The sequence below is a fragment of the Papio anubis genome, chromosome 12 (genome assembly GCF_008728515.1).
Source record: "Papio anubis isolate 15944 chromosome 12, Panubis1.0, whole genome shotgun sequence".
NCBI lineage: Eukaryota > Metazoa > Chordata > Mammalia > Primates > Cercopithecidae > Papio > Papio anubis.
This window is the reverse complement of record NC_044987.1, coordinates 58,064,033-58,091,736: the sequence shown is the minus strand read 5'-3', so window position 1 is coordinate 58,091,736 and position 27,704 is coordinate 58,064,033. Positions and strand designations below refer to the sequence as shown.

Below are 27,704 nucleotides of genomic sequence, written 5' to 3'. Positions count from 1 at the left end.
ATATCTTCCCGTCCACTCAGTATTTCCACTAGGAGCATAAACAGTGTCACAATCCCCACGGGCCCAAATCTGAACCCCAGGCCTCTCCCCACCCCCATGTCGGCATCCAGCCCCTTCAGCCTTCCAAGTGCTCCAGCCAAAACCCCGGCAGTCATTCTTGGGCCTCCTTCCCCTCACACCCCACATGCAAAAAGAGAACAAATCCTGTTGGCTTCCCCTTCAAAACAGAACCAGAATCCAGCCACTTCTCAATACGTCCGCTGCCGCCAGCCTCCAGGCACGAGGCCTTTCCTAACCTTCAGCCTTCCTCCCCACCGCTCCCATTTTACAAATGGGGAAACTGAGGCTGGCAGAGAGCCCTCCCCAGGGTCATGCAGAAAACCCACTAGGGCTGCCTCCCCGAAGTCTGCATCCCAGCTGCCCAGGGACGGTTTTCCCTTGAAGCCAGCTTAGCAGGCAGGCCTGACAACACGGCCAGGCTTTGAGCCGCGCACGCATGTATGTCCCTGAGGAAAAAAGATGCTGCCAGCTGGGTTTATGTTTCACGACGTCTGTCCTCGCCCTTGACCAAGAGATCTTACAGGGAGATCAGGGCCAGGGCCCGGTGTGGGGGAGCGCGGGGGGAGAAGGGACATCAATCGGAAGCCGCCTTGCCTGGAAACCGGAGAGCTCCCTCTGCCAGCCCCAGGGTCTGCCGAGTTCACTCGAGGAGGCCGGGAACTGCAGGGGCGGGCTGGGGCTCACTCAGCATTTATTTCGTACAGCTGCTTAGAAAGCTTGTTTTAAAATAGAGATCATTATATATATATATATACACACATATATATTTATATATATAAAATATATAAAGAGGAATCGAGAAGTGCTACCCCAAAGAAAAAGTTATGTTTTATAAATATTTCTGTAGCTTCCACATCCCAAAGGAAGAAAAATCAAAAAAACAAAGGAAAACATTTACAACCCAAGCTAGTGGTTCCATGTGGTTGGCCCAGCAGGCTCCGACCCCAGGGTGGGCCAGGGGGTCCCGCAGAACATTCTGAAGAAGGCGGGCAGACCCGTTCCCGGAGGCTGGTCTCTGTGGCCCTGAAAGGTCACGTCTGTATCAGTCTCACCAATCCCAAGCCCCGCTCCTTAGACCAGCCCATGGGCACTCCAGGACCTCAGGCTGCCAAGTTATTTTTAATCTTGTCGGTTTCCTTTGATGTCCCGGCCCTCCTTCCAGGGTGGCCAGACCTTCTGTTCCTGGTGGCTTCCAAGTGAAGGCAAAGCACAAGCCGCCTCCCATGCCTGGCATCTGGAATTCACAAGCAGAATCCATGGAGTGTCTCCAGACCCCTGGCCCCAGTTGCTGAGGGTCCTTGAGCAGAGTCCTCGCTCCTGCATGGGGCGGAGGGCAGGGCCTCACTTGCAGACATAGCGCTCCACGGTACGCTCACACCTGCGGCAGGTGACGTAGCAGCACCAGTGGTACTTACAGTGGCACCGCTCGACCACGCGGTCTGTGTAGGGGTTGTAGCCACGCCCGCAGCACATAAGATCGCAGCTGTCACTTCCATTGGATGTCTTGTTGCACTGCCTGTTGTGGGGGCAGGAAGGAGGTCAGTGCATGCCTTGGTCACCGACCCACCAACACCCCATGACTCCCAGCCAGGCAGCCGGCAGCATCTCCTATGACTCCCAGCCAGGCAGCCGGCAGCGTCTCCCATGGCCATCGACTCAGCCCTTCTTAGAAGCTGTCTTGATCTTTGGGGACTTTTAAACAATCCTCTTACCTGAAGGTACTTCTAACTTTTCCCTATATTTCTAATAAGGGGTTACCAAAATGATGGAGCTATTTTCTTTTATTTTTTCTGAGATGGGGTCTCACTCTGTTGCCCAGGCTGGAGTGCAGTGGTTGTGATCATGGCTCCCCGCAGCCTTGACCCCCACCTCCCCGCCAACCCAGACCCCCGGCTCAAGTCCTCTTCCCACCTCGGCCTCCTGAGTAGCTGGGACTACAGGCACACACCACCATGCCTGGCTAATTTTTTAATTTTTATTTTTGTAGCGATGGAATCCTACTATATTGCTCAGGCTGGTGTTGAACTCCTAAGCTCAAGCAATCCTCCCACCTCAGCCATCCAAACTGCTAGGATTACAGGCATGAGCTACCGTGCCCAGCCTTGTTTTGTTTTCTTGGAGGTATCTTTTTTCTATTTCTTCTACTTCTAAATACTGGAAAGACCCTCCAACCAATCTAATAATCCTACCTTTATGTGTTTATGTGTAATTTTTTTTTTTTTTTTTTTTGAGACAGAGTCTCGCTCTGTCGCCCAGGCTGGAGTGCAGTGGTGCAATCTCAGCTCACTGCAACCTCTGTCTCCTGGGTTCAAGCGATTCTCCTGCCTTAGCTTCCCAAGTAGCTAGGATTACAGGCGTGCGCCACCACACCCGGCCATATTTAATGTTTAATTAAATATTATGAGAGATGTAAAGACCATTTGATTTTTAGAATCCTAGCATAAATGCTGAAATACTAGAAGCCCCAGTGGGCATTGGACATGCTGCTCGTGGAGGAAGAGGGGTCTGTTGGCCATGTGCCTCCTGTGGGTCAGGCACTCCCTCCAGTGTCTTATCTTAGTGGAGGTGCTCAGGGCCCTTGGGTCAGTGGTATTATTATGTCCATTATGCAGATGAAAACAGGCTCAGCAAAGGGCAGAGGCTTAAACTCGGGGACTAAAACTAAGGCCCTGGCTTGCTCTCCCTACCCTAAAGGGCGGGGCGTGGAAGCCGGCAGGGGCTGCATTTCTTCCCAAATGTGGGATGCGAAGGCACTGAAGGTCCCTATAAAATGCAAACATGCTTCCACTGCTCTCAGTTCTTCTGTCTAGTGACAAATCATCTGTTCAGACTGGTGGCTCCTCTAGCCAGGCTGAGGCTAGACAGGGAGTGTTTTCATGAGATGTAGTTGCGGACAGAGCAGCAGGGGGCTGGGGCACTGACAGGGACAAATGGTCCCCACATGTGGACTGAGGGATCCCAGAATGTCCAATGTGGGAAAGTCCTAGAGACGACCGAATGCAATCCTCATATTTACTGATGGGGAAACAGACACAGAAGGCCTTGCCCGGGGTGAGTACAAGGTCTTGAGAGTCCAGGAGGGCTTCCTGGAAGAGGAGAGGCCATCTAGGCCATTCATGAAGGAGGAGCAGCACTCCACCGTGCAGAGGAGGGAAGGAGTGCTGGGGTAGAGGGAATAGCCTGGGCAAAGGCAGAAGACCAGGCCTGCCCTCAGAACAGTGAGAGCAGATGGAAGGGTAGAGCTGGAGGCCCGGAGGAGGCTGATCGGTACTGGGGGAGAGGCCAGGCCTGAGCTGGAAGGGGCCATGGGCAGAAGGAGGGGAGCATCTGGGGAGAGCCAGCCAGTGACAAGTAAGTGGGGGCTGCCAGCAGTTCCCGGAAGAATACATGCCCCACAGCTGGACAGACCTGGGTTCAAGCCCCAGCTCTGCCACTTAGTGGCTGTGTGACTTAGGGCAAGTCACTGAACCTTTTTGGGCTTTGTTTGGTCACTCAGCATCCATGAGTTCCCTCTCAGCCTTCTCCTGAAGGCTCTGGCTGAGCACTCTACCCTGAGTGGTAGGAAGGAGACAGGGTTCTTTTTTAAATTTCTGGATCCCTGACATGCATTGTCTGAAAACTTGGCCTCCAATGTCAGATTCAGACAAGGCCCAGGTGCCTGGGACCAGGATTGGGGCCAGTGGGGCCACAGGCCCAGGGAAGGGCCATTGGGATGCCTGGCTCCCAGGGCACAGGGTGGCTCAAACTGTGGGTGGTGGGGGATGTGTGGGTTTCAGAGGTGCGAGCCTCTGGAAGAAATATGACAAGAGGGCTAGGGTTTGGAATATTGACTGCAGATTAGGCCTTGGTTTCCCCAGGTTAGATTTGAGGAGGCTGCAAGGTATCTTCCGCAGCGAGGGAGCCAGCCTCTAGAGATACCCCACATGCACACACCTTGCACAGTTCACCAAGCTCACTTACATCCAACCCCCAACCTAATCATCAATCTCACATTTCCCCTCCTCTAGGAAGCCTTCCTTGATGTCCAGGCTGGATCAGGGACCCTCTGGGCTCCCCTCACACCAAGCTTTCCTGTCATGACCTGAGCCCTTGGGGATCTCCCACCAGCACCTACCAGAGCCAGGCAGAGATACAGCTGACCTGCAGTCTCATGTAATGGGCACAAGAAATGTCTATGGTTGTGAATTACTGAGAAATTGGGGCTGTTTGTTACCGCAGCAAAAGCCAACTAACACAGATGCCTGCAAGGGCCCTCCCTGGGGAAGGACCGGAGCCGCAAGGCAGGAGACCTGTGGGGGCTGCGAAGGAAGCAGGAGGATGGGTGGTGCTGTGGGCGGGGCCTCCTCATCAGGAGTGAGGGGCGACTGGGAGAGAGGGCACAGTGGGAGGGGAGACTGCCCAGGACGGGAGGGGAGAGGGAGATGCTAGGTACGTGTGCTTGGAGATCACGCGACAACCCTGTGTGCCCTCCCCACTGTGCAGAAGACAAGCCTGAGCCTCAGATCACTGAAGGATGTGCTCAAGTCCCCCTGCTGTGCCCTCCCTGACACACACAGAGCTGCACATGGATCCAGGAAGACCCTTTCTTCACTCTCGTGTCCTCTGTGGGCCTCCTGCAGCCCTCCATGTTCTAGAATCCTCCTCTAACTCCCCCATCCCCATCTACCTTAGCCCAGCCTCTGGCTTCTTCCTGTCTCCTTGGCCTGACCTGGTTCCATCTTCCCTCTGTCGACCCCCTCAATCTGGCCTCCAGATGGGGGCCTGGGCCTCCTCACAGAGCCTGCTGCCCTGGCCTGTGGGGATGCAGCCCCCCAGCCCACCCCTCCCTCTCCTGGAGACAGGAACGTGGGCTGCGGAGGAAGTCAACGCTGGCTGTGCACCAACTATGTGCCAGACACGTTCCCAGACACCCACTCTCTGGTGCAATATTCTTTTAACCCCGAGAACACGAGTTTTGTGGAATGCTATTAGGGGCTCCTTAATAAAAGCGTTCCGTGGCCAAACACCTCTGGGAAACACTGGCTTAAACAGATCTTTACTGCAGATTCCTCAGAGCCTTTCATATGTTCTAGTGCCTTGTGAATTGCCAGAGAATTTCCCAAAAGCATGTGATGACAGAGCTCTTTCTCTCGTAGATCGGGACCAGCTTTCGCCAGCACCGTCTTCAGGAAATGCTGCTTGTGCAGTCCTCACCAACCCCACCCAGCACACAGTAGGTCTGCAGTCACCCCTGGCTCCCTCACTCTCCTGTCCTGAGCCGACTGCAGCAGTTGTGACTGGGGCTGTGGTAGGGTTCCAGGCTCAGGGTCCCCAGGAGGAGATGGGAGGAGCAGGGGGCCGGGGAGAGGGCTCACAGAGGCGAGGACACAGGGGCAGTGTCCCTGCATGGAATGCAGGCAGACATCGCTCTCCCTCACTCATTGTAGGCTGTCCCCATCTCCCCTGGCACCTCAGTCCCTTTGCTGTGCAACGAGCAGGCTGTATGGCCTTTACCCTTCATCTGTTCATCTGCCAAACATTTTCTGAGCACCTATCTTATGTTGGGCAGCCTCGTTCCTGTCCCGTCTCCCAGTAGCGTCATTGTCTCTTCCCGTCTGTCTCCCCAGCTGGGGAAGGTAGAGCAGGAGCCTCCCATCAGCCTCCATTCACTGGGCCCCTGCCAGGCACAGTGCAGAACAGGTGCTCCCAGCAGCTCTGCAGGGGACCCTAGGACCCTGGCATCTCCACTTAGCAGTTCTGGGGCCAACTCCCTCAACTGAGCAGGGACTCCATTCCCCAAATGCCACCTGAGTCCCTGCTGTGTGCATGGCCCTGAGTTGGGGAACAGTATGTGCAACACGGGTGACCCTTTCCCACCAAGGTGGCGGCAGGCCTCACCTGTCTTGTGTTCCGTGGGAGCCCACCTTCTCATTCTTCATGCAGAAGTCAGGTGAGCTCTGCAGATAGACGAGTTCTGAGTCCTTCACAGGCCGGATATCCAGGTCTTTGGGCACCAGGTGCTTGCGGGTGCCCATGGGTCGGTGCACTACCTTGGTGGCCGACAGGTATCGGGTCTTGAGGTCAGCAGCCACATCCCGTAGCTCCTGCAGCCCCTTCCAGCAGGTGCGGATGGAGCAGGAGCCAGACACCCCATGGCACTTACACTTCATTTCCAGAGAGGCGCGCAGAGCCTGCAGACAGGGGAAGGCGTCGGCTGGGTGGCCAGAGTCCCCTCCCTGGCCTGCCCCAGGACCCCAGCCCCACCCACCCATGGCTGGGTGCTCAGGGAGTCACTGCCTGCTGGAGCCTCAAGTGATAGAGCTTTTTGCTTTAAAGCTTGGAGGTGGTGTGGGCCTTCCTGCAACCTTGGGGGACAGCTGAGGGGCAGGAAGAAAGGCATTTGCAGGGATAGGGATGTCATTATTGAGCACCTACTGTACACCAAGCGCTCTAACGCATAATGGAGATTGATCACCACAACAGCCCTTCAAGGGAGGTATCCTTACTTCCCCCATTTTAAAAAGAAGAAACAATAGCTCAGAGAGGCTAAGTCTCATGCCCAAGGGTGCAGTCAGAAAATCAAGGAGCTGGGATTTGAACCCAGATCTGAGGGTGATTCCAAAAGTGGTGGCTTTTAATTGTTCCATGCTTTTTCACTCACTAAATGCTTGCTGGAAAAAAGGAAGAAAAGAAGAGAAGGAAGGAAGGGAGGAGGGTAGGAAGGGGAGAAAAGGCAGGGGTGAGTGCAAGGGGCACCTCCCTGCCACCTGGCCGGCTTTCCCCCCACTGCCAGTGCTCCTGCCAGGCCACCCTCAGCAAGCCACGTCACCACTCAGGGCCTCTGTCTTCTTTCGTGCAAAGCGAGCACATAATTCCTGCCCTGCAGAGAGCTGTAAGGATGAAATGAGATGGCACACACAAAAGGGTTTTGTGAACCATAAAAGTTAAATCAATGCTGGTTTTGAAAAATCCATTTAAGTAATAACTATGGCGGAGACCCCTTGGGCTCAGAGGCTTGGGGAGCCTCTTGCCCTGGCTTCAAAAAGGACTCGGGCCCACCAGCTTCCCTGGGCCTCAGTTTCCCCATTCATACCTGGGGGGCAGAAGTTAGATGCCTTCTACAGGCCTTCCAGTTCTGCCTTTTAAACCCTTCTTTCAACACAAGACTTGGATTCCCCTGCCCAGGCCTGGCCTCCTGCCTCTCCTGTTCAGAGACCCTGCAAGAGTCATGGGAACCTGGGTCCATCCCCTGCATCAGAGAGATGGAGAAACTGAGGCACAGAGTGGGCGGGACTTGCCCAAGACAAGTGAGTTAGTGGGGAAGCTGGCCAAGGTCCCAGGGCTCCTCTCCTCTCCAGTGCCAGGAAGTGAGGACCCAGGGAGTACGTTTGGGTACCCAATCTGGAATTTGCTGAGAAAAGTCTATGGAGGTCACAGGGATGAAGTCAGCAGGACTGCAGGGCACCGAGGCACTGGTGAGCCATCGAGGGAAGGTGAACTAGATTCTGCTGCTCAGCATAAGCTGGGGGAAGGGGCCTGGAACTTCCCGAGGTACTAAACATGTGTTTGTGATCTCATTTAATCCTCAGCAGCCCTGCAGCTTTCGGGGATACTGGCCCCTTTTGCAGATGGCCTCAGGGACGGTCCTGATTTGCCCTGAGGCTGAAGATCCTCTTTGGACTGCATGGTGGGGAGGGGAGGGCTGTGCCCCTGGCAGCATGTGGCGTCCAGCTGGCCTGGCCATGATGGTGGGCGTGGCCATGGTGGTGGGCGTGCAGGCCGCTGGTGAAGGGCTCGCACTGGGTTTCATGAGCAGGGGTCGGGGACAGGTAAGCAGGGCCAGGAGGCAGGAGTCCTGAGTTCCTGGCCAGGCTTTGCTATAGATCCACAGTATGATTTGGCCTCAGTTTCCCTAACTGTCCAAGGATGGCCTGGACATACTAGAATCCTCACACAAGTCAGACCCTTGAAAGCAGATGAGGTCACGGAAATCCTTGGACTTGGGAGTCCCACAGTCCTGGGCTCTATCGTGCTGTAGGGCTGAGCCACTGAAGTGCTTTCAGCCTCACTTAGTGCCTCTGTAAAATGGGGCTAAGGGGTGCAGGGAGGAGCTAATGAGATGCCATCTGCACATGCAGCTCTGACCAAGTGGCCATCCCTGCCATTCACGGTCCTTTCTCCATCTGTGAAAAGGGGACAACAAGGCCTGCCCGAGTTGTTCTGTGACCACAGAACAGAAATGTATGGAGCAACAAGCACAGTGTCTGCAACACAGATTGGTAGAAAGTTCATTCACTTACGGGTCCACTCACCCCAGTCCTTTGGGCAGTGAGGTGAGGAATGAATGAAAACCTGATAGTAATGAATGCTGGAGGAAACTGTTCTAGCGGCTGCGGTGGGTATGGGTGGGAGTCCCCATTACATCCAAGCAGATGAGCCCTTAGGATAGGCTTCTGTTGACCACAGCCCTCTCCACAGCCTGAGGAACATGACAGATGGGGACTCAGCACCAGGTCACCTCCACCATTTTATAGATGGGAACAGCTGAGGCTAGAGAGGCACTGACTTTCCCAATGTCCCTAAGTGAGTTTAGTGCCAGAGCCAAGGCCAGAACTCAGAGCGCCTGACTCCTAGTTCAGTGCTCCTTCTGCTTGGACAACCCAAACCCCGGTGGACCCCCTGGAGGAGGAAAGCGAGACAAGCCCCAAGCAGCTGGCGAGGGAAGGGCTGAGGATTAGGACGGTGTGAGGCACGTCAGGTGTGGGCCAGTCAGGGCCCGTCCCCCCGCACCCCCCACCATCGGGGCACGCTGGGTGGCCCTTTTCCGGCCAATGGTACAAGCACAACTATCTGGGGCTGGGTGGGGTGGGTGGTTACCTGTCTCCCCACTTCACTGTTGTGTAGACGCATCAGTTTATTGGCTTGGGATCCTGTTTTTTTCACCTTCATAGGAGCATCGGAAAACTTGGCCCCCATGAGGAGCCCGTAGCTGAGGTTGTCCGCACATCCTCCCCAGCGGTTCCCGGGCCCGGGTGGCTCACCTGGGACGGGGCCGCAGGAGCAGCCCGGCAGGTCGCCGGAGGTGCAGGCCCGGGCGATGGCGTGGCTGATGGCGGCGGCCGACAGCGCATACACGAAGGCCGACTCCCGGGTCCCTGAGGGTGGGAGGGAAAGGTCAGCTGCCCAGGTCAGAGGTCGTCCTCCTTCGCCCACACCCTCATGTAACCAAGGTGGCGCCAGCAGGGGTCGGCACTAGGGCCATTGAGCTGTCACCCCTGCTTCCCCAATTCCTTCCGAATATACCAGCTGACAGCCACACTCGACCCACACCCACAGGCATGCCCTTGCCCACGTCCTCCTACTCACACTCACAGCTCTGGGCTTTCACCCACTTGCCCTGCACTGGCGTTAGGGGATGCTTTACAGTAGTGAAGCCCAGGCTCTGAGCTCCTGGTGGACCCGTGTCCCCCTGAAGGATGTGTTCAAGTCCTGACCCCTGGACCTGTGAGCATAATCTTATGATGAAGTGGGGTCTTTGCAGATGTAATGGGGCTTAGACAAGGTCATATCAGATCAGGGTGGGCCCTAGGCCAGTGGCTGGTGTCCTTGTAAAAAGGGAATTTCGGATACACAGACACACAAAGAGGGAGCTTGCCCTGTGATGACAGAGGCAGAGACTGCAGTGACGCAGCTGCAAGCTAAACAATGCCAAGGATGGCCAACTGCCACCAGGAGCTAGGGACGGGCCAGGAAGGATCCTCCTTGGCACCTTCAAGGGGAGCACGGCTCTGCTGACACCTCGATTTTGGACTTCCGGCCTCCAGAACTTCGAGACAATACACATCTGTTGTTTGCAAGCAGCTAGTTGTGGCCCATTGGACAGCAGCCCTGAGAAACAAATAGGGCACTCAGGAGCCTCAGCTGCGGGGTCCTGGCCATTGGTCCGAGCCCTGGCTCTGTCTCCTAACTAGCAAGCCACTTTCCCTTCTCCAGCCTCAGTTTCCTTAACTGTAGAATATGGGTGATAACACCTACCTCACAGGCTGGCTCTGGAGTTCAAATAATTCAGGAAGAAAGGAATTTGTCAAATATTAGCTGCTACTGTTTAGGACCCACAAGAAAAGTTATTACAGTGCAGGAGAGAGATTGCACCTACTGGGGCACTTCTGTCTGTCAAAAGCCTCCCTATTGTACATGGGTCCCCCAGACACCCCCCACCAGAAGCCACCACCTGCAGGAAGTCTTTGAGATGTTCTGTCTTTACACTGCTTTGTGCATGGTGCAACAGTTTCAGCAGCCCAGTTCAGTGGCACACCTGTCTGCCCTGAGGGTGGGCTCTATAGCATTCTTGTTTCTAGACTCCCCTCCCAGAAGCCTCCCTGACACGTGGCCTCAAGTACAGCAGGCCACAGCCCTGGCTCATTCCTTCATTCATGCATGGGGGCACACAGGTACATGTGCTGGTCTTCAGGCTCCCCTGCACTGATATTGCCACTCATCTGTGTTTACTTATTTGTGAATTCATGCCTACACATCCATCTTATGATTAATTCATCCACCCATACCCCATTCATCCATGCCTGTATCCACCCGTCATTCATCCATGAATCCATCATCCATCCGCCCATGAACCCATCCCTCCATCTAAACACACACAGATCGATGCCTGAATTCCTTCACCCGCACCCACATGCATTTAGCAGCTTTGCCAGCTCCTACCTCTCTCCAGGTCAAGCAAATAGTTGGGGGCGAGCTCGATGGAGGAGCAGTTCCAGCGCATGTCGGCGAAGGCCCGGCGACAGGCCTTCATGACCTCACGGGCAGCGTGCACCACCGTGTGCATGAGCTCCAGGTTGCTGCGGCACAGCTGCACCTGTGCAGACACCAGGCCCTCCAGCTGCTTGCAGTGTTGCGTCTGGTTCAGTGCCAGGGCTGCTGGTGTCTTGGACAGTGCCCTGCACACCATGGAAAGGCCATGACCGATGGAAGGAGAGACAGGGTTGTCAGGGGCCACATGGCCTCCAACCGCCCTTCTGACCCCAGCCTTTCCTTCAGTGGACTTTGCCTGCTGGTTTCCTGGCTCCTTCCAAGAAAGGCTCCCAAAGTGCCGGCTGGCAGAGCAGTGGATTCCCCTCCCACCCCGTGTGCCTTGGGCGCATCACTGTCCCTCTCTGGGCCTCAGGCCCTATTCATAACACAGGATCACAACCCCCAGCCTACCTAAGCTTTATGATAATTATACGAACAAAACAGCGCTATAGTTCACAAAGCTCACCACCACCACCTGATTTAGTTCTCACACAGCTGTGAATTATTAGTCTTTATTCAACATTCATTCAACACTGAGCAGCTATGTGCCAGAAACCATGCGAAATGCTAGATTCTTATAATCACAATAATTATATATACTATTAACTGAAGCCTTACTAGATGCGCAACATGAGGTTGGAGTTTTCCATCATTGTTTCATGTGATTACTAAACCCATTTATTATGTTGTAAAGTCCCATATCCATGCAAGGAATTCCTAATAAAGGATTAAAGAGCCACTCAGTTTTGTGATGACCTGGAACTTGAAAATTGTAGTACCTAATCCAGACTTGGCCATTAACTCGTTGTGTGATGTTTGATGTTCATTGCCCCTCTTCGGGCCTCTGTGCTTGTACTTATAAACTGTATTTCCCAGAATGGGCTCCAGTGAGACACTGACAAAAAGGATCCATTTGGGGAACACAATGTACTATGTCTCTGCTTGGAGAGTCAGGATGCATATTTACATTTTAAAGGCCCTGAGAAGTCCTGCAACAAAGCAACAGGCTTGGTTTTGTTTAACTCAGGGAGTCTATTGAGTATATTGAGCACAGAGCCCTTTGCTTGAGGCTGCTGACCTCATCCATGCTTTGGGAAATGTTAGCCTAGTGGGTCTCTATGAACCCTGGTGATGTTAGAGGCCCCAAGAGCCTCCCAGATCCCAGCTCTGGGCACCTCGGTTCCAAGACTCTAGGACCAGGTTCCTCCTGGATCTGCTGTTCTCCTAGGCCTTCTCTGAGGGGCAGGCTGCATCGACGGCACTTAAGGACCCCACAACCCTAAAAGACTCCATATGGACTCACTCCCAGTCCCCCCACCCAAGCAGGAGCCGTCTGGAACCCAGAGTCAGCTGGCCTTCAGCAACCCAGCAGAGACCCAGGAGGGACAGGGAACCAAGAGGGGCCATTGTGCAGCCAGAAGTGCTGAGTGCCCCGCCTGCTGTGGCCCCAGCGGTTCTCGCCCAGGGTCAGGGCTGACACCTGGCAAGGTAGAGATCCTAGAACCCCTGAGCTGAGTTCTGAGGGAGGCAGCCCATTGCCAAGGGCACTGCATAGGCTTGGGTAGACTCCAGGCTAGTCACTCCCCTTGCTACCTTGAGCAAGTCACTTAACCTCTCCTCTCCCACCAACCTCCCAGTATTAACTGAGGGCTTAAATCGGACAATGTGTGTCACACGTTCTGTCCAGGGCTGACGCTCTGTGGTCAGTGGTCAGTGATGGAAGCTACTACAATTACCACCTTGGTGGTCTTTTCCTACCTGGGGGCAGCCTGTCTGGACCTGCCTAGTCAAGGCCAAGAGCTGCCACTTGACATTCAGAGCCCCTCAAAGCCTGGCCTCCCAGCTCTCCCCAGCCTCCCATCCTCATCCTGACATCCAGCTATACCAGGTTCTTGACTTCTCTGAAAGGAACTTTCTTGCCACCATGCCTTTGCCCAAGCTTTTCCTGATGCCAGGAATGCCTTTCCCCCTGCTTCTGGACATGAATGAATAAATGAACTTGATCTACTTGTGGAAGAAGTATTTTCTAAGCACCAACTCTTCCCAGACTCATTTGGTAATGAACATGACATAGATCCTTTCCTCAAGGATCCCCTAGTCTAACGGCTGGATGAAGCTATCAACAGTTATAAATCAATGACCCAGCTGTTCTCGCTCCTGGCCTGGCCCCAGGAAGAGCACAAGCTTTCGACACCAGCTGTGTGACCTAGGTAAGTTACCCAACCTCTCTGGGCTCCATGTTGCTCATCTGTTATAAAGAAATGATAAGGCCAGGCACGGTGGCTTACACCTGTAATATCCCAGCACTTTGGGAGGCCAAGGCGGGGGCAGATCATCTGAGGTCAGGAGTTTGACACCAGCCTGGTGAACATGGTGAAACTCTGTCTCTACTAAAAAAATACAAAAATTAGCCAGGCATGGTGGTGCATGCCTATAATCCCAGCTGCTCAGGAGGTTGAGGCAGGAGAATTGCTTGAACCCAGGAGGCAGAGGTTGCAGTGAGCTGAGATCGCACCACTGCACTCCAGCCTGGGCGACAGAACGAGACTCTGTCTCAAAAAAATAAAATAAAATAAAAAGAGAAATAATTACTACTTCAAAAGGCTACGATGAGGCTGGGGGTTGTTGCTCATGTCTATGATCTCAGCTACTCTGGAGGCCAAAGTAGGAGAATCCTTTGAGGCCAGGAGTTCAAGACCACCCTGGGCAACATAGGGAGCTCCCCCGACTCTACCAAAAAGTAAAAAAGTAAAAAAGTTAGCCAGGTGTTGTGGTGCATGCCTGTAGTCCCAACTACTTGAAGGGATCACTTGAGCCTGGGGGTTTGAGGTTACAGTGAACTATGATTGCACCGCTGTACTCCAGTCTGGGTGACACAGTGAAACCCAGTGTACTGGAAAAAAAAAAAAAAAAGGCTATGGTGAGACTTAAATAACAGAACGTAGGCAAAGTGTTTTAAACATTCATAGATGTGTAATCCCAGCACTTTGGGAGGCCGAGGAGGGTGAACCATGAGGTCAGGAGATCAAGACCATCCTGGCCAATGTGGTGAAACCCAGTCTCTACCAAAATACAAAAAAATTAGCTGGGTGTGGTGGTGTATGCCTGTAGTTCCAGCTACTTGGGAGACTGAGGCAGGAGAATCGCTTGAACCTGGGAGGCAGAGATTGCAGTGAGCCGAGATTGTGACACTGCACTCCAGCCTGGCGATAGAGCGAGACTCCATCTCAAAAAACAAAACAAACAAAAAATTCATGGATGAAGCTCAGTCCCCCTCTTGTTGCCTAGCAAGTGCTGGACCAGACAGAGTGAGAAGGTCTGGGTTCTCACTCAAGCTCTGTCCTCTATGTGCTGGGCAAACTTGGGCAAACTATTGCCCCTCTCTGGGCATCAGCTACAACATGGGGACCTCTCAGGGTCTTGCCAAGGCTGAATGATATGTGCTATGATAAGTACTCAATACGTTCCTTCACTTCCTCCTGCCTCTCATGCTCTGCCATGCCCACCCACCCTATAACCCCCCAAAATAAAAACCTTCCCAGAGACCCAGAAAGCAGGGCCTGGTGCCTGTGGTTAGGGCAGTGCGACTCCCCCTGTTTAAGATCAACTGTGGTGTCCAGGGCAGTCTCCCCTCACTGCCACCCCCTAAACTATGAGCCGGGAAACATTTGGTGTGTCTAGATGCCAGCATATGGCACAGGGTGGGCCACACAGCAGCCCTCAGATGCGGTTTCTTGACCTAAATGAACTACTCTGGCCTGCAATGGCCTCACCTTCTTGGGGAACCTGTTGCTGAACCCTGCCGTAATTCCTGGCGGGCTGTGACCACACAGAGGCACACGTCATCACCTCAGTGTGTTTCCTGGTTGTCAGCAGCCCCTCCACCTCCACCCAGCAAACCTTGTCCCTGCATAAGGTGTCATCGCAGGGTAACAGCCCCACATGGGCATGGCCCTTCCTGGTTGACACAGCCTCCCACTTCACACCTCAGAGGGCGGCCCGGAGGGGATGATCAGCTCTGCTTTAGGGGCTGTGCTTGTCCAGCACCCCCCAGCAGGCCCCGTCATCCTTCTCAGTGAGGCTGTCAGTCCCTGCAGGCACTGGGGTCACTTCTCTCTGGGTTCCCACTCTGCTTTACTCTGGGTGGTCCCCACCCAGCCCGTCCTGAGCCCGCTCTGCCGCTCGCCCTCGCCCAAGTTTCCTCCCGCTCCTTCTGAGCCAGCTTCCTCCATTTTCAAATGAGAAGGATGACGTGGGCGACAGCACATCAGCGTGTGGCCTAGAAGCAGGCTCATGGCACATGGTGGGCGTTCAGGCAGCGAAGGCGGCCTCCCATGTCTTTCCCTGGGCTCCAGCTCAAGCCACGGGGTGGGACGATGGGGGCCGAGCCTCTTCCCGGAGAGTTCAGTGCAGACAGCTTGTGAGTGCTGGGTGCTGCAGCTCTCAGGGAAGGGAGACTGGTGTTCCTGGTGCCTGGGTCTCCTTGGCTGGGACCCTGGGGTGAGCCCTGGAGCCACCTTGGGTCTCAGTTTCTCCAACCTCCTGAGAAGGCTGAGGGAGAAGGTGCTGTCAGAGCACCTTCCAGATGAAGCTCAGACTCCCCAGGTGGCCCGAGGGTAAATGAGAAGCAGATCCAGAGGCCTTGGTGGGCATAGAGCAGTGTGAAGGCCCAGGGGCCCACCTTGGAGGCTGAGGCTGGGACAGGAGCAGGCTGCCATGCGTGCCAGGGAGGCCACCCGCCCACCGGGGCTGCAGGCAGAGATCGCAGGCGGGAGGCAGCAGATTCCACTCCCGAGGAGGGCTATGCGGTCATCTGGTAATTAGTGGTAATGACCGTTTCCAAATAAATCCCCCTTGGGGAGGTAATCAAGGATTAGGACGGGAGGCGGGGGAGTTCTCCTTGTGGACATCTCGCTCGCTTCACTCCAACAGACCCCTAATTGGAAACATTTCAGTTTATCTGGGGGTGGGGGCCTGGGGGAGAGGGTGGAAGAAAGGACAGGAGGGAACGCAGAGTTCACAGGCAAGGCCCAAGCTCAGCGCCCTACCAGGGTGGCGAGGCCTCCTCTCATTCAGGAGTTGGGGGCCTTGCTGGGACTGGCTGGGACAGAGACCTGGGTTCAAGCTCTAGCTCAGCAGCTCTCTCCCTATGTGACCTGGGGCAAGTCACTGCCCCTTGCTCCACCTCCATTTCCCCATCCATACTGCTCAATGCCCAAGAACAATGTAGGCTCTGACATTGGTAACACAAGTTGTCAAATGACTTCACTGAGGTACTTTCCTGGTGGTGCCAGCAGCTCTACCCTCAGGCCGCTCTGGGGGACCTGGCCCAGGTAAGGCACCCTCAAAGGAGGGCTTCCTTCCTGGACCTGCACTTCACAGCATCCCTCTCCCTCTAGGCACAGGGGTCAGGGCACATGAAAAATTCTAGGCCAGAGACCTGGGAGCTGGGTTCAGGCTCCTTTAAGTGACCTGGGCCCCAAGGTCCCTCTCTGCAGTTCTGCAGCCCGGCCGCCCACGGTGTGGAATGATATTGCCAGCTCATTTCCAGGCGAGGCTTCGGCAGAGCTGGGCTCAGAGGGCCTCAGAAGGTGCCCCCACCAGCGCCACCCAAAATGTAGCCTGGCAGCTACCAGGAGAGAGATGGGATGAGGTCAACAGGTGGGGTGGGAGAGACCCTGATGCCCACATCTGTGCTTCTGGGGTGAGGAGGAGGCTGGTGAGGGCTTCGGCCTGGCTTAGGGACTCAGTATTGCCCTGGAATACCTGTGCTTCTGCATCTGTGGAGCCTGCTGACCCTGAGGTGGGAGAACAATGGAGTTGAGGAGACCCTGTTCTCCCAGACAGACTTTTGTCCCTCCCTTGCCCATGCCCCTTTGGGCTTTCCTGGGCCCACCTCATCCTGGTGCCCACGTGGCAGGGAGGATGGGGCAGGAACCCGGGCTGTAGGCCACCCAGGCAAGCCCAGCCTCTCCCCAGGCTTCCGTCTGTTCCCCTGGGGTAACCATGGGGAACCTCTCCCTCCATGATTCCTCAACTAACTCCTCAGTTAGGCGCCAGGTCCAGGAACCAGGGGGAGGTCTAGGAACTTTGGAAGTGCCCCTTCTTCACCAGCCACCCCAGCTTGGGGCTGCAGCTGCCTGTCCAGGAAGAAGAAGCCCCTGGGGCCCCATAGCCTGAGAGTCCTCCTATTCCCTCCTAGGCTTTGTCCCAGGACTCCAGAGTGAAGAGGGATCCATCCAGCCCTTGTCCCCACTGTGTAGATAGAGAAATGGAGGCTGATGAAGGGCCTGGAGCCTGCAGATCCAGCCCTGCCTAGAAATGACACTGGGTCCCCTTCACACCCGACTGCCCAGACCTCAGAGGTGGAAGCCCATCCCCTTGGCCCCACACATGCTGACCCACCTGTGCAGCCCATCTTGCAAGGTAAAGCCCTAACAGGCCTTGGTCTGACGCTTCTCAACCAAGAAGCCAAAGGGGAGCTGCCACAGCGTCACCAGCTCCCATTATGCAAGTGGGGAAACTGAGGCCTGGAAAGGGCAGGGCTTACCCAGATCTGTACACAGCCAATCAGAGGCAGAGACAAGCTAGACCCCAGGCCTCCCGCATCCCGAGGTAGGGCTCCTTCTACCTCTATCTTAGAGCTGAGGAAACTGAGTCTCAGAAAAGCTAAAGCGATTGACCTGCAGAACTCAGGCTGGGCCTCACAGTCCCAGTCTGGCACCCTACTCTGCAGCACCATGGCCCTCTAGAGCCTCCTGGCCCCACCTCCGTGGGAGTGGCAGATGTGGGACTGCCCAGGGAAGGGGGCGGCCTGTATGGATGTTCCCAGCCAGCCTGGGCCTTTCCTCTCACCCCATCGCTTCCATGGTTCACAGGAGAGTGGGACTCCCCTCAAACCCTCCCGCTACCCAGGGAAGCCGCCAAGAAGGGGGTGGGCAGCCTAGACCTGGGACCCCGAATACTTGAGGGGCTGGGAGTCTTCTGGTGCCTGGCCTGGGTGGAGGTAAGGTAGGGAAGGATCCCCAGATTATTTCTGGGCAGGTGCCTCTATGGGCAGCCAGGTTCTGATCCCCTCTCCCCAGCCCCCATCCCACCAGCTCAGCCTGCGTCTCACGCACCCACCAGGTGAGCATTCCAGGCCACTGGGCCATGTTGGCTTTCAGTTCCTGTGTCAAGCGCCCCTTTCATCTCCAGCTCACTCTCCAAAGCCCAGGCCAGCAGAGGCTCCTGGGCGAGTCCCCGGCTTTCCAGCCTTACTGAACAGTTTTCTGCTCCCAGCTGTGCTGGGGCTCACTGTGCCCAACAGGCCACAGAGCCAGGCAGCTTAACTCAAACCCTGCCTCCTCTGAGCTGTGACACCCTGCTACAGTCCCCCATGCCTCTGTTTCCTCTTCTGTGCAATGGGGGTAATAGCAGCACCCACCTCACAGGGTGGTTGGGATATTTAAATGGAACAATATACATAAAGCACTTAGAACGGTGCCTAGCACGCAGTGAGGCTGTGTGTGTGTAGACATATATGTACATATGCATACATATATGCACGTGGCCTACACATGTGTATCTATATCTACACATATACAATGCACACATAGATAATTGTTATTCTTACACTCTACCCCTTTTCCCACCTCTCTTTAATCCTCTCTTGCTAGACTATCACCTTCTCATAAGAGTGCAGTATGATCTAAATTAAATGACCCAGGCTCTTGGAGCAGCGTCTGGGGCACTTAGGAGTAGGCTCTTGTGGTGCCTGGTTTCTCCAGGTCTCCCCGCATGCACTGTACGGTCTCCGGGGCTTCTGCTCATGCTGTGCCTCTCGCCTAGGATGCCTGCTTTGCATTCCATCTCTGACCATCCAGATCCTCCCTGTCCTTCCAATCTTGGCCCAGGCACCTCTCTTACGTAGAACTGACCACTCCTCCTCTGGGCTGCCATGCTCCCTCTGCTAGGACACAGACCATAGTCCACTTTGTATTTCTATGTGTCCATCTCCCCCAAGAGGCTGGGGGCTTCTTTAAGGCATACAATGAGTCGCACCCATTTCTGTGGCAGCCTGACTGCAGTGGGGACAGAAGACATGGATATCAGGTTTAGCCAGCCGTCCATCCCACCACATGCCAGCATGGGGGCTTGTGTGCATCACACCCTTTGCAGGGCCTCAGTGTTGCCACTGTGGAGCAGGGATGAGCGTAGTGACCCTACAGGACTCTCATAGGCAGCAAATGCCACCCAAGCCCAGGGCAAGGCCTCTGACGCTCCTTCAGCCAATCCTCTCCTTCCCTGGACCTTAGCATCCTTATCTGTAAAATAGCGGTGGTGGATGAGAGAGCTTGGACTCGCTGATCGGAGGTCCCTGCCAGCTGGAACAGTGCTGGGTACCCCGTAGCAAAACGAAGGTGGCTGATTTCTCACAGAACTCCTCAGGGACAGCTGGGAAAAGCTAGTGCCCAGGGCCGGGAGACCGCTGAGACCAGGCTTCTTCTTGTAAACAAGAAAGGCAGGAAGACGGGGTTCCCTCCTCGAATCATCAATTAATCAATAACTTGGCCCGAGAAGGGGCAGGGCCAGTGACCTCCAGACTGTTTGCTGGTGGCGCAGCCACTATCACTCTGTCTTCCAACTAATTCACAAATCCTCTGCAGCGCCCTCCCCAGCCCCCACAATCTGCCCCCTGCTGTCTTATCTGCAGGCTCCCTGCCCCAGCCCCAAACTCCAGACCCTTGTCCTGTCCTGGACTTTCCCTCTGAGTGAGGCCCTCTGCCCACAGCGTCCTCCTCTCCATTCCCCAAACCAGCCAACTCCCGGCAGTGCGTCAGTCACTAGGGGCACAGCCCCGGAAAAGCTTCCTGGTGTCTCAAATCTGTGTCCCCACCAGGTGGGCTTCCTTCCTCTAGGACCCCAGAACCCCCCTCTGGTTTCTCCTCCAGCACTTGGACACTTGTGGAGTTATTTACAGCCTGGGCTTATCTCTCTTAGCTTAGAGGGCAGCTCCTCCAGGAAGGGGCTGGCATTTACTCCTCTCTTCACCACTTCCAGCCCCCTGAGCAGGCACTCCCTTCAGCTCGGCACCAAGCCTCTCTCTCCCTCTTACCCCTGCCTGAATAATTTCTATCTAAAGGAATGCCCTGCACATGTGCACAGCGGCATCTGACAGCTTCTGAGGTCCTTTCAGGAGCCTCTTCTCATCTGATTTCAGTGAGGTGGAGAGTCTCACCCTCCTGTGACAGAGGAGGACAAGGTGGCCCCAAGAGGTAGAGTGACACTTTCCCAAGGTCACCCAGGTGGAGGGGTCAGGAGTGTCTCAGCGGAACTCCCGCTAAAGTCAAGGAGACTGACTGACAAGGAACGCTCCTGGGCTGGCCGCTCTGGATTGCACCCCCTGAACAGAATGTCTTTTTCCATCTGCCCCTGCTGAGGTGGCCAGAAACTCCGCGGCCCTTGCGCCACCGTCAGCTGCACAGGACCAGGCGCTTCCGTCGCGGTCCACGCCCGTCCCACTCCCTCTTCGCAAGCCTCCGGGAGGGGAGGTAGGGACATTTTACAAACGGAGGCTTAGGGATGATTTGCCCACGACCGCCAAGCCAGCTTGGGCTCCCGGGTCTTGGTACGCTCGCACCATCCAGGGGACCCCATAACGCCCTCCGCCGCCCCAGTCCCTGGCCTGTGCGCGTGGATGCGGGGTCCCTACTCACAGCCACTTGATGCCATAGCATACGCCGGTCTGGAGCGCCAGGGCGAAGAGCAGCGCCTCGCAGACCTGCGGTCGCGCCCTCATCGTCGCGCAGCGGGCGCGCCCGGGGTCACACCCAGGAGGAGCCGCGCTGAAGTCCTCCGCCTGCACGGCCGCTGCTGGTCCTGAATGCCGCCTGCAGCCGGGAAGAGCGGAGGCGGCGGGTTAAGGCCGCGCGCGGGCGGGGGAGGCGTTTTATTCAAATTACAAAGGAGGGGTCGGGGCCCGGGGAGGCCTAGCGCAGCGGGCGTCCCCTCCCGCTTCGCCCGGCCCGGGGACGCGTCCCGCGCCTGGCTCGAATTAGGCGCGGCCGAAGGCGTGTCCCCTGCGGGGCCTGGGGCCCTAACGCGCTTTCGCGCCCCTCCGGCCGGGGCAGCCGAAAGGAGGGACAGGAGGCGGCAGAACCGGAGACCCCCAGAGAGACCGGGCAGACACAGCGAGAGGGACAATGACGCTCAAGAGGACAAGGCTGAGAGCCACGGAGGCAGAGGGGAAACCCGGACAGACGCAGACGTGGGACGGAAAGGAGAGGAATGAGGAATCAGGAGTCCGGACAAGGCAGCAGCGTCGAGGCCCCGGTGCTGGGGCTTATCCCCGCGATACTGATCATTAGTTATTAGGGCCTCGGCAATTATCTTTGCCAACCGTGCCTCAGTTTACCTCCTCAGTACGCTGGGGCAGTTCGGCACAGTTCCGCTTTTATAAAGAACATTCCCTGGCCGGGAAGGGTGGCTCACGCCCGTAATCCCAGCACTTTGGGAGGCCGAGGCGGGCGGATCACCTGAGGTCAGGAGTTCGAGGCCAGCCTGACCAACATGGCAAAATCCCGTCTCTACTACGAATACAAAAAATTAGCCGGGCATGGTGGCGGGCGTCTGTAATCCCAGTTACTTGGGAGGCTGAGGCAGGAGAACCACTTGAACCCGGGAGGCGAAGGTTGCAGTGAGCCGAGATTGCACCTCTGCACTCCAGCCTGGGCGACAAGAGCGAAACTCCGTCTCAAAACAACAACAACAACAACGACGACAACAAAAACTTTCCTAACACGATCGTATCTGCTCCTCCCAGCACCCCGTGAGGTAGGTACTATCACTGCCTGATCTTACAGATGAGGAAACTGAGGTGCAGAGGTGGAGTTGTTCAGCTAGGGAGCGGCAAGCCGGGTGTCCGGCGAAATCAGGAAATGGGGCTTGCTCGGGGCCCCTCTTTCTCGCTGTGGGAAGGGGAGGATGGGAAACGGGATGGTAGGGCTCTTTGTACAGGGAGGATTCGGAGTCTCCAAGAGAGTCTTTAGCCGCCCCACTTTGGAGGGTGCGGGTGGGGGCGTGCGAGCCGGGACTGGGCAGCCCAGCCTTGGCGAAGCGGGGAAGCTCGCGGGGCTGGCGCGGCGTTGCCTCTGGCCTCCAGGCGGCGCCCGCGGGCCGCGAAGGAGCCGCTGCCCCGCCCGCCCACAGCCCGCGGAGCCGCTTTCTCCGCTTTTTTTCTCCTTCACTTCATTCTCACCTCATTAACTCCCTTCCCAGCTTCTCCCAAATTTACCAACACCTGGCGTTCGCCCGGAGTCAGACACAGCCCCAGCCTCTCTCCTCTCGGGAGGAGCAGAGACAAAGGGATTCCTTCCTAAGGGTTTGGGGAGTTGGAAAAGGAGGCGCCCACGGTAGTGAGGGGCGCTGGAGCAGAAAAGGGACGTTCCTATCTGGCTCTGTGAGCTTGAGCAAGCCCTCAGCCACCCCAGCCTCGGTGTCCCATTTCATAAGAAGGAGGAACGGGGCTTCACCGTGCGTTCCCCGAGGACCCCGTCTCCCTGCAGCCTGCGGGGCTCCGCGCCCCTCTGCTGTTTGCACCGCGACGCCACCTGCGTGGCGCGTTCCTGCGCGTGGGTCGTCAGCGCGCACAGAGGGGAAGCCCCACTGTTTCCTGGAGCCTGTCGGCAAAACTCACAGGAAGGCGAGGAGAAGCCTGGATCTCACGGTTCTTTTCCTCCGCAGAGCCCCTTAGCTAGCGCCCAGCACAAGTGCGCCTGCGACAAACATGCCGTCAAGGCTGGGGGTTTCAGCGGGGTTCCCCGTGTAACCCAGCCCCGTCCTCCCACCCAGCCTGTATCCAACTCCTTTGTCTTCCTGGTTCTGCAAGTTTCCCGCACTTCTCAGAACAAGAAAAATATCCGCTGGATATGGAGGAGGGAATCAAAACTCCAGTCACCGTCTTCCCCTCTCCCAAAGTGAGCCGCCCCGCGAAGGCACCCGGCATTCCTGAGTGGGGAGGGGGCGGGGGCTGCACGAGGACAGAGGCGCGCGGACTCACAGCGGGGGATCTGTGTCTAGCCTGGTCTTCTAGGGAGAGGAGGAGCGGCCTAGGTCGCACAGCGGACGGGGACCCAAGGCCTCCAGCCCCGCCCGGCTCATTCAGTGCAGCTCCGGCTGTCCCAGGGCTCTCCCTCCGCCGCCCAAGCTCGTCGCGGGGGGAGGCAGCGCCTGGCCCGAGCCTCTGGGTCCTGACGCACTGTTCCTGTCCCTTGTACGAGCGCCCGGGAGAGCCGCGCGGGCCGTGGGGTCACTCTCCGCCTGAGCCTGCGGGTCAGGGTGCACTCGCCTCCCGAAGCCCTCAGTCCGCCAGGGGGCGCTAAGCCGGGGCTCGGGTGGGGGTCGGGATCGCGGCTGCCACCCACATCACGGACTGGGGGCAAGTCCCCTCCACTTCCTGGGCCCCCGCTTCCCCGTCTGGGGATGGGACGAGGTGTCGAGGGAGTGCCCCCTGTGTCCTGGTCGTTCTATAGGACACTTGCCGTGGGCCGCCCTGACCTGCCCCACCCCTTGCTTGGGGCTGGGCGCGTAGTGGGCCGCGCCAGGCGCAGCACCTTTGGAGAGCCAGCGGTCACCTCCTCGAAGTTAGTCCGAGCTACCCTGCCTGCGGCGGGCCCGGGAGGCGCCCGCCTGGGGCTGTGCACAGGGAGGGCACCACGAGCGCAGCGCCGCCAACAGGTGGTCATAGGCCCGGGCTATGGAGGGCTCTGGAAAGCCCGCTGCTGGGACCAGGCCACGCCAGCGAGGACTTGCGGGGCCTCCCCTACCCCGATGCCCCGCGAGCACCCTGCACCGGGGCCGATTGTCCGCGCGGCGCGCAAGGTCGGCACCGGCGGGTCCCGAAGCCTCCAGCCGCGCAGCTCACGGAGCTGACCCCGCCAACCAGGGACGCCAAGCGACGGCTTCAAGGTTACCTGTGGGCCAGGGAGGCCGGGGCGGCCACCCGGCTTTGACCCCAGCCGCGAAGTTTTCAAGAGACGTCTGCTTGGCTGCGCACGCGGCGCCAGGTCACCCGGGAGATGGGTTGTTTTGGAAGTGGGAAGGGTGGGTGGGGGCACTCGAGATCCCTCCTGCTAACCCCCTGGAGGGGGGCCCTGCACGCCCAGGGTCTTGAGGGACACCGAGGCATTTCAGCCCGGGGGGTGGGAGGCGTGGAGCTCGTGCGTGAATTTAGCCAGATGTTCGGGGCGGTTCGAGATGTGCCGCGGGGCCGGGGACAGGACTTTTTCCTCCCCAGCCCCCAGCCTGGAGCTCAGGTCAGTAAACAAACTCGGTTCTCCCGCTCCCCCCGCCACCCCTGGGACCTGTTCTCAAAGTCAGGCGTCTGCCTCCATCCCCAATTTACTAGGCGCTGCCGCATTTCTCTGCCTTTTGCCACCCTCTCCCCACCACCACACACACCCTCTGTCTCGGGATCCAAGTCCCCCACCCCCGGGGGGTGGCTCGGGCATGACCTCATCCACGGGACGACTGGGAAGGAGGGGGTCGCCTGGGGTACAGGAGCAGAAGAGGGGGGCGGGCCGGGAAAGTTGGAGGAGGGCCGCAGAAACTGCACAACCCACCCCGGTCCCGCGTCCCCCTAAACCCCGCGTCCCCAGGCTCCCGCGGCTGCGCTCCGCAAGGGGGAACACTTCGGAGTGCTGCGGAGGAAAGGTATGCAGGAGCGCTTGGTTTGCTTACCCGCGAGTGGGAGCCCAAGGGGGTCGTGGCGGGTGTGAGAAGCGTCGCCCCCCTCCGACTCGGGCGCCCCCAGCCCTAGCCGGTCCCCGCTGAGCAGCTGCCCGCTGCCCGCAACCACTGCTTACCTTCCGGGGCGCTCGCCAGGCGCGCCCTGCGTGCCCGGGTGCCCTGGCCTGCCCTGGGAGCCGCGAGCGCAGTTTCCAGCGGGCCCGTGCGCACTCCGGCTGGGCTAGCGGCGGAGGCGCCCTTTTCGTGAAGCGGCGCCAGAAGGACGCCAGGGATCCTGGCAAGCTGCGGCCGGCTCAGGACCCGCGCGGAGTCAGGCGCGGACTCCGGCTGCTTTCGGCTGCGCTCAACTCCCGGGGCCTGTGCTCGCCGCTCGCCCGAGCTCTCCTCCTCGCCCGGCGCGATCTCCGGCGCGGGCCTCCCAAACTGCTTTATAAGGCGGGCGGCCGCTTTGATCCGCCCACGTCAGCGCGCCGCAACCCCACCGGGTGGCCCTGGCTGCGCGCTGGGGGTGGGGGCGGGGTCCCCGCGGACGCCACTGACCTGCAGCGCCCGCCGCTCCAGAGAAGTTTGTACTCTGTCGAGTTACAAAGGGGGACTCGCTCACTACAGCTGGTGTTTACTAAGCGTGCGTGCTGCGTGCCTGCGACACGCGTGGGGCCCGGGTAAGGCCCATCTCGAATAGTCGCAGCAACCAGGCAAGGAGCCTCAACTCGCAGGGGGAAGTCAGACTTGGGTCTCAGTCTGGAGCTGGGGCATCCTTAGGTGCTGGTCGCGCAGCGTGGTTACTATAAACGTCTGAGGTCCTGACACCTGCCTTCGTGTCCTAGTCCAGGTCCTTCGGGGGACCGTCTCTTTTGGCCTCTGGTTCCAGTTGTGGGAAAGGAATCAACGATCCTGCAGGAGAAAGAGACACGAGGACTCCGCGCTACAAAGCCCGCTGTAAACCTTAAGTGTGGAGCTGGGCGGCGTCCCAGCCGCTGGGGTGACTGCTGGGGAGTGTTCTGGACACAGGGGAGGCGGAGCAGAGGAGGACTGGGTTTCAGAAGCTAAAGGAGCCTAGAGAGGCGCCTGCTGCACTGTGTAGCCCAGGCTTGTGGTGCTTCTGGGACCACTTCTCCCCATCACTTGGCCTCCCCTGAGGAGACCAGCTGCTTACCCTACAACACCACTACTATTTCTAACTGCCCATCGGGTGCTGTGGGTTCATCTGTGTCTCCCCCTTCTTCTAGGGACCTCAATCCCAGGACGTCCTCAAGGATAACTGGTTCATTAGCAGAAAGGGAAATGGAGACTTAGTGAGGACACGGAGCCTGTCTCAGTTCCACCAAAATGCCTGACATTCTTTTCCCCATTCTTTGCAGCTGCAGATGAAGTGGCACTCGTAGGCTGCCCCACACCCAGCCACAGGTACCTCCATATACAACACAAACATCTGGGCCTACAGTGCCCACAGCAGCCTCCCAGCCATACCAGCACTCCCACACAGCCAGTCCTCACACACAGCCAGGGGCATATCACCCCACAAATGGTTACAAACACACTCGGGAGATACCGGGACACATCATCTGCCCTCACACACAATAGCACAGAGGTGTGAAATGGCCGCACACACGTCATGAAGGGGAGGCTGCACACAGACCACCTGAGCCCACACAGTTGATGTGCAAACATGCACGGGCTTCCATGCACACACAGCTCCCAAGTGTACAATGCCAAACATGTACTCCTGCACACAATCACAGGAATATCCTTTGGAACACACGCTGGGACACCCCCATCTCTTATGCCAGAACACTGGGGCAATCTGATCAAAAAAGCAGTGGAAAGACAGTGGGGCTTGGGGCATTGAGGAAGGGAGGAAGGGGGGGCAGAGGGCAAAGGCCTCCGGGGGCCCAAGAGTGTCCTTAGCTCCCCTGCCTCAGGCCCCCTGGCCACTTCAGTCAGAGCCATTCCAGGTGGCCTCTGTCTGTTTGGGATGCACACCCCTCTGCTCATTTAAGAGGCTCAGTCAGTTGCCTCCAAACATTTCCAGCAGTCCTCCTGCCAGAAATCCTCTGGCTCCCAGCTAGAGTAGAAACAGAAGCAATTTGGAGTCATGTAAACTTGGATTCCAATACAGATTTTGCCCAGTTTTATTTTTAGCTGTGTAATCTTGAGCAAGTTGCTTAAATTCCCCGAGACTTAGTTTTCTCACCCATAAAATGGGAATAATACAATCCCATGGAATCCTCTACTTCTCCAAGATCAGGATTAGTATCCCCATTTCACAGATGTGGAAGCTGAGGCTCAAAAGGGAGCTGATATTTGAACCCAGATCTCTCTGGCTCAGAGTCCACTATGGCTGGTGGCTCCCAGTGAACACATGGGGGAAGGATAGTGACTTTCCATTGTCTTGTGGGGAGTTGAAGGAAACCAGGAGAACATCCCATACTCCTGAAGCTCAGCCCTGCCCCCTCCTGCCCCCTGCCAGCTACTCAGCTGTGTCCTTTGGATCAGGACCCAGGCATCATCAGCTAGGGCTGGAAACCTGCCTGGGGGTAGGAGTAGGGGGAAGGGCTATGAGAAAGTGATGCCAAAAGCTTGCATTGAAAATCAAAGGAGACTTGGGGTGAGGGTCTGCCCCTCCCTGCACCCAAGTCTCTCCATGTGTATAATAGGCAATACTTGAGAAGAATTTTGTTTTCATCTTTAGAACCAACTGACCTTCCCCCTTCCCTCTGTCCAGTCCTCCTCAAGGGCCACTGTGTATCTGGCCTGTGCTGGCCACCTGGGCTGCAGACTCCTCTTCAGAAGGGATGAGGCCCCAAGCCCCTGGCTGCTGCCGCTGTGGACGTGGATGTGAATATATTTTTCTTCTCAATCAGCCCAGGCGATTCTGGTGATCTGATCGCCCAGACATGCTGGGGGCTTCCTGTCAGCTGGTTTCTCAGCCCCTGCCTGACTGCCATTGGCCAGGGGCACACCCCCATCCCTGCACCAGCCCTGCCCAGGGAGGCAGCCAGGCTGAAAGGACATGGAGGTGAGGGCGGATACAGTTCCGTTTGCCATGCTGACCTCTAGTGACCCCTCTGCCCACCTCAGCTTCCTTCCCTTAGGCCAAAGCCTTGGTGGAGATGGTGGGGGGCAGT

General features: G+C 57.1%; 1 protein-coding gene across 1 annotated transcript; it reads right to left on the bottom strand.

Moving 5' to 3' along the window:
- Positions 1–721: 721 nt before the first annotated feature.
- On the bottom strand, positions 722–24,975 carry WNT11 (Wnt family member 11). Its single transcript, XM_003910438.5, has 6 exons — positions 24,693–24,975; positions 20,547–20,720; positions 10,759–10,994; positions 8,917–9,194; positions 5,938–6,230; positions 722–1,576 (listed from the first exon to the last, which is right to left on the bottom strand). The coding sequence occupies exons 2-6, from the start codon at positions 20,627–20,629 to the stop codon at positions 1,402–1,404; spliced, it is 1,065 nt and encodes a 354-aa protein (XP_003910487.1). The 5' UTR covers positions 20,630–20,720; positions 24,693–24,975; the 3' UTR covers positions 722–1,401.
- Between the last annotated feature and the right edge of the window lie 2,729 nt (positions 24,976–27,704).

Excerpts from the sequence above, each read along its gene's own strand:
- WNT11 (XM_003910438.5), bottom strand. The coding sequence starts at position 20,629 with ATGAGGGCGCGACCGCAGGTCTGCGAGGCGCTGCTCTTCGCCCTGGCG. Across the intron at positions 10,995-20,546 it reads TGCTATGGCATCAAGTGGCT|GGCACTGTCCAAGACACCAG; the intron begins GTGAGTAGGGAC and ends CATGGTGTGCAG. Across the intron at positions 6,231-8,916 it reads ACAGTGAAGTGGGGAGACAG|GCTCTGCGCGCCTCTCTGGA; the intron begins GTAACCACCCAC and ends CCCTGTCTGCAG.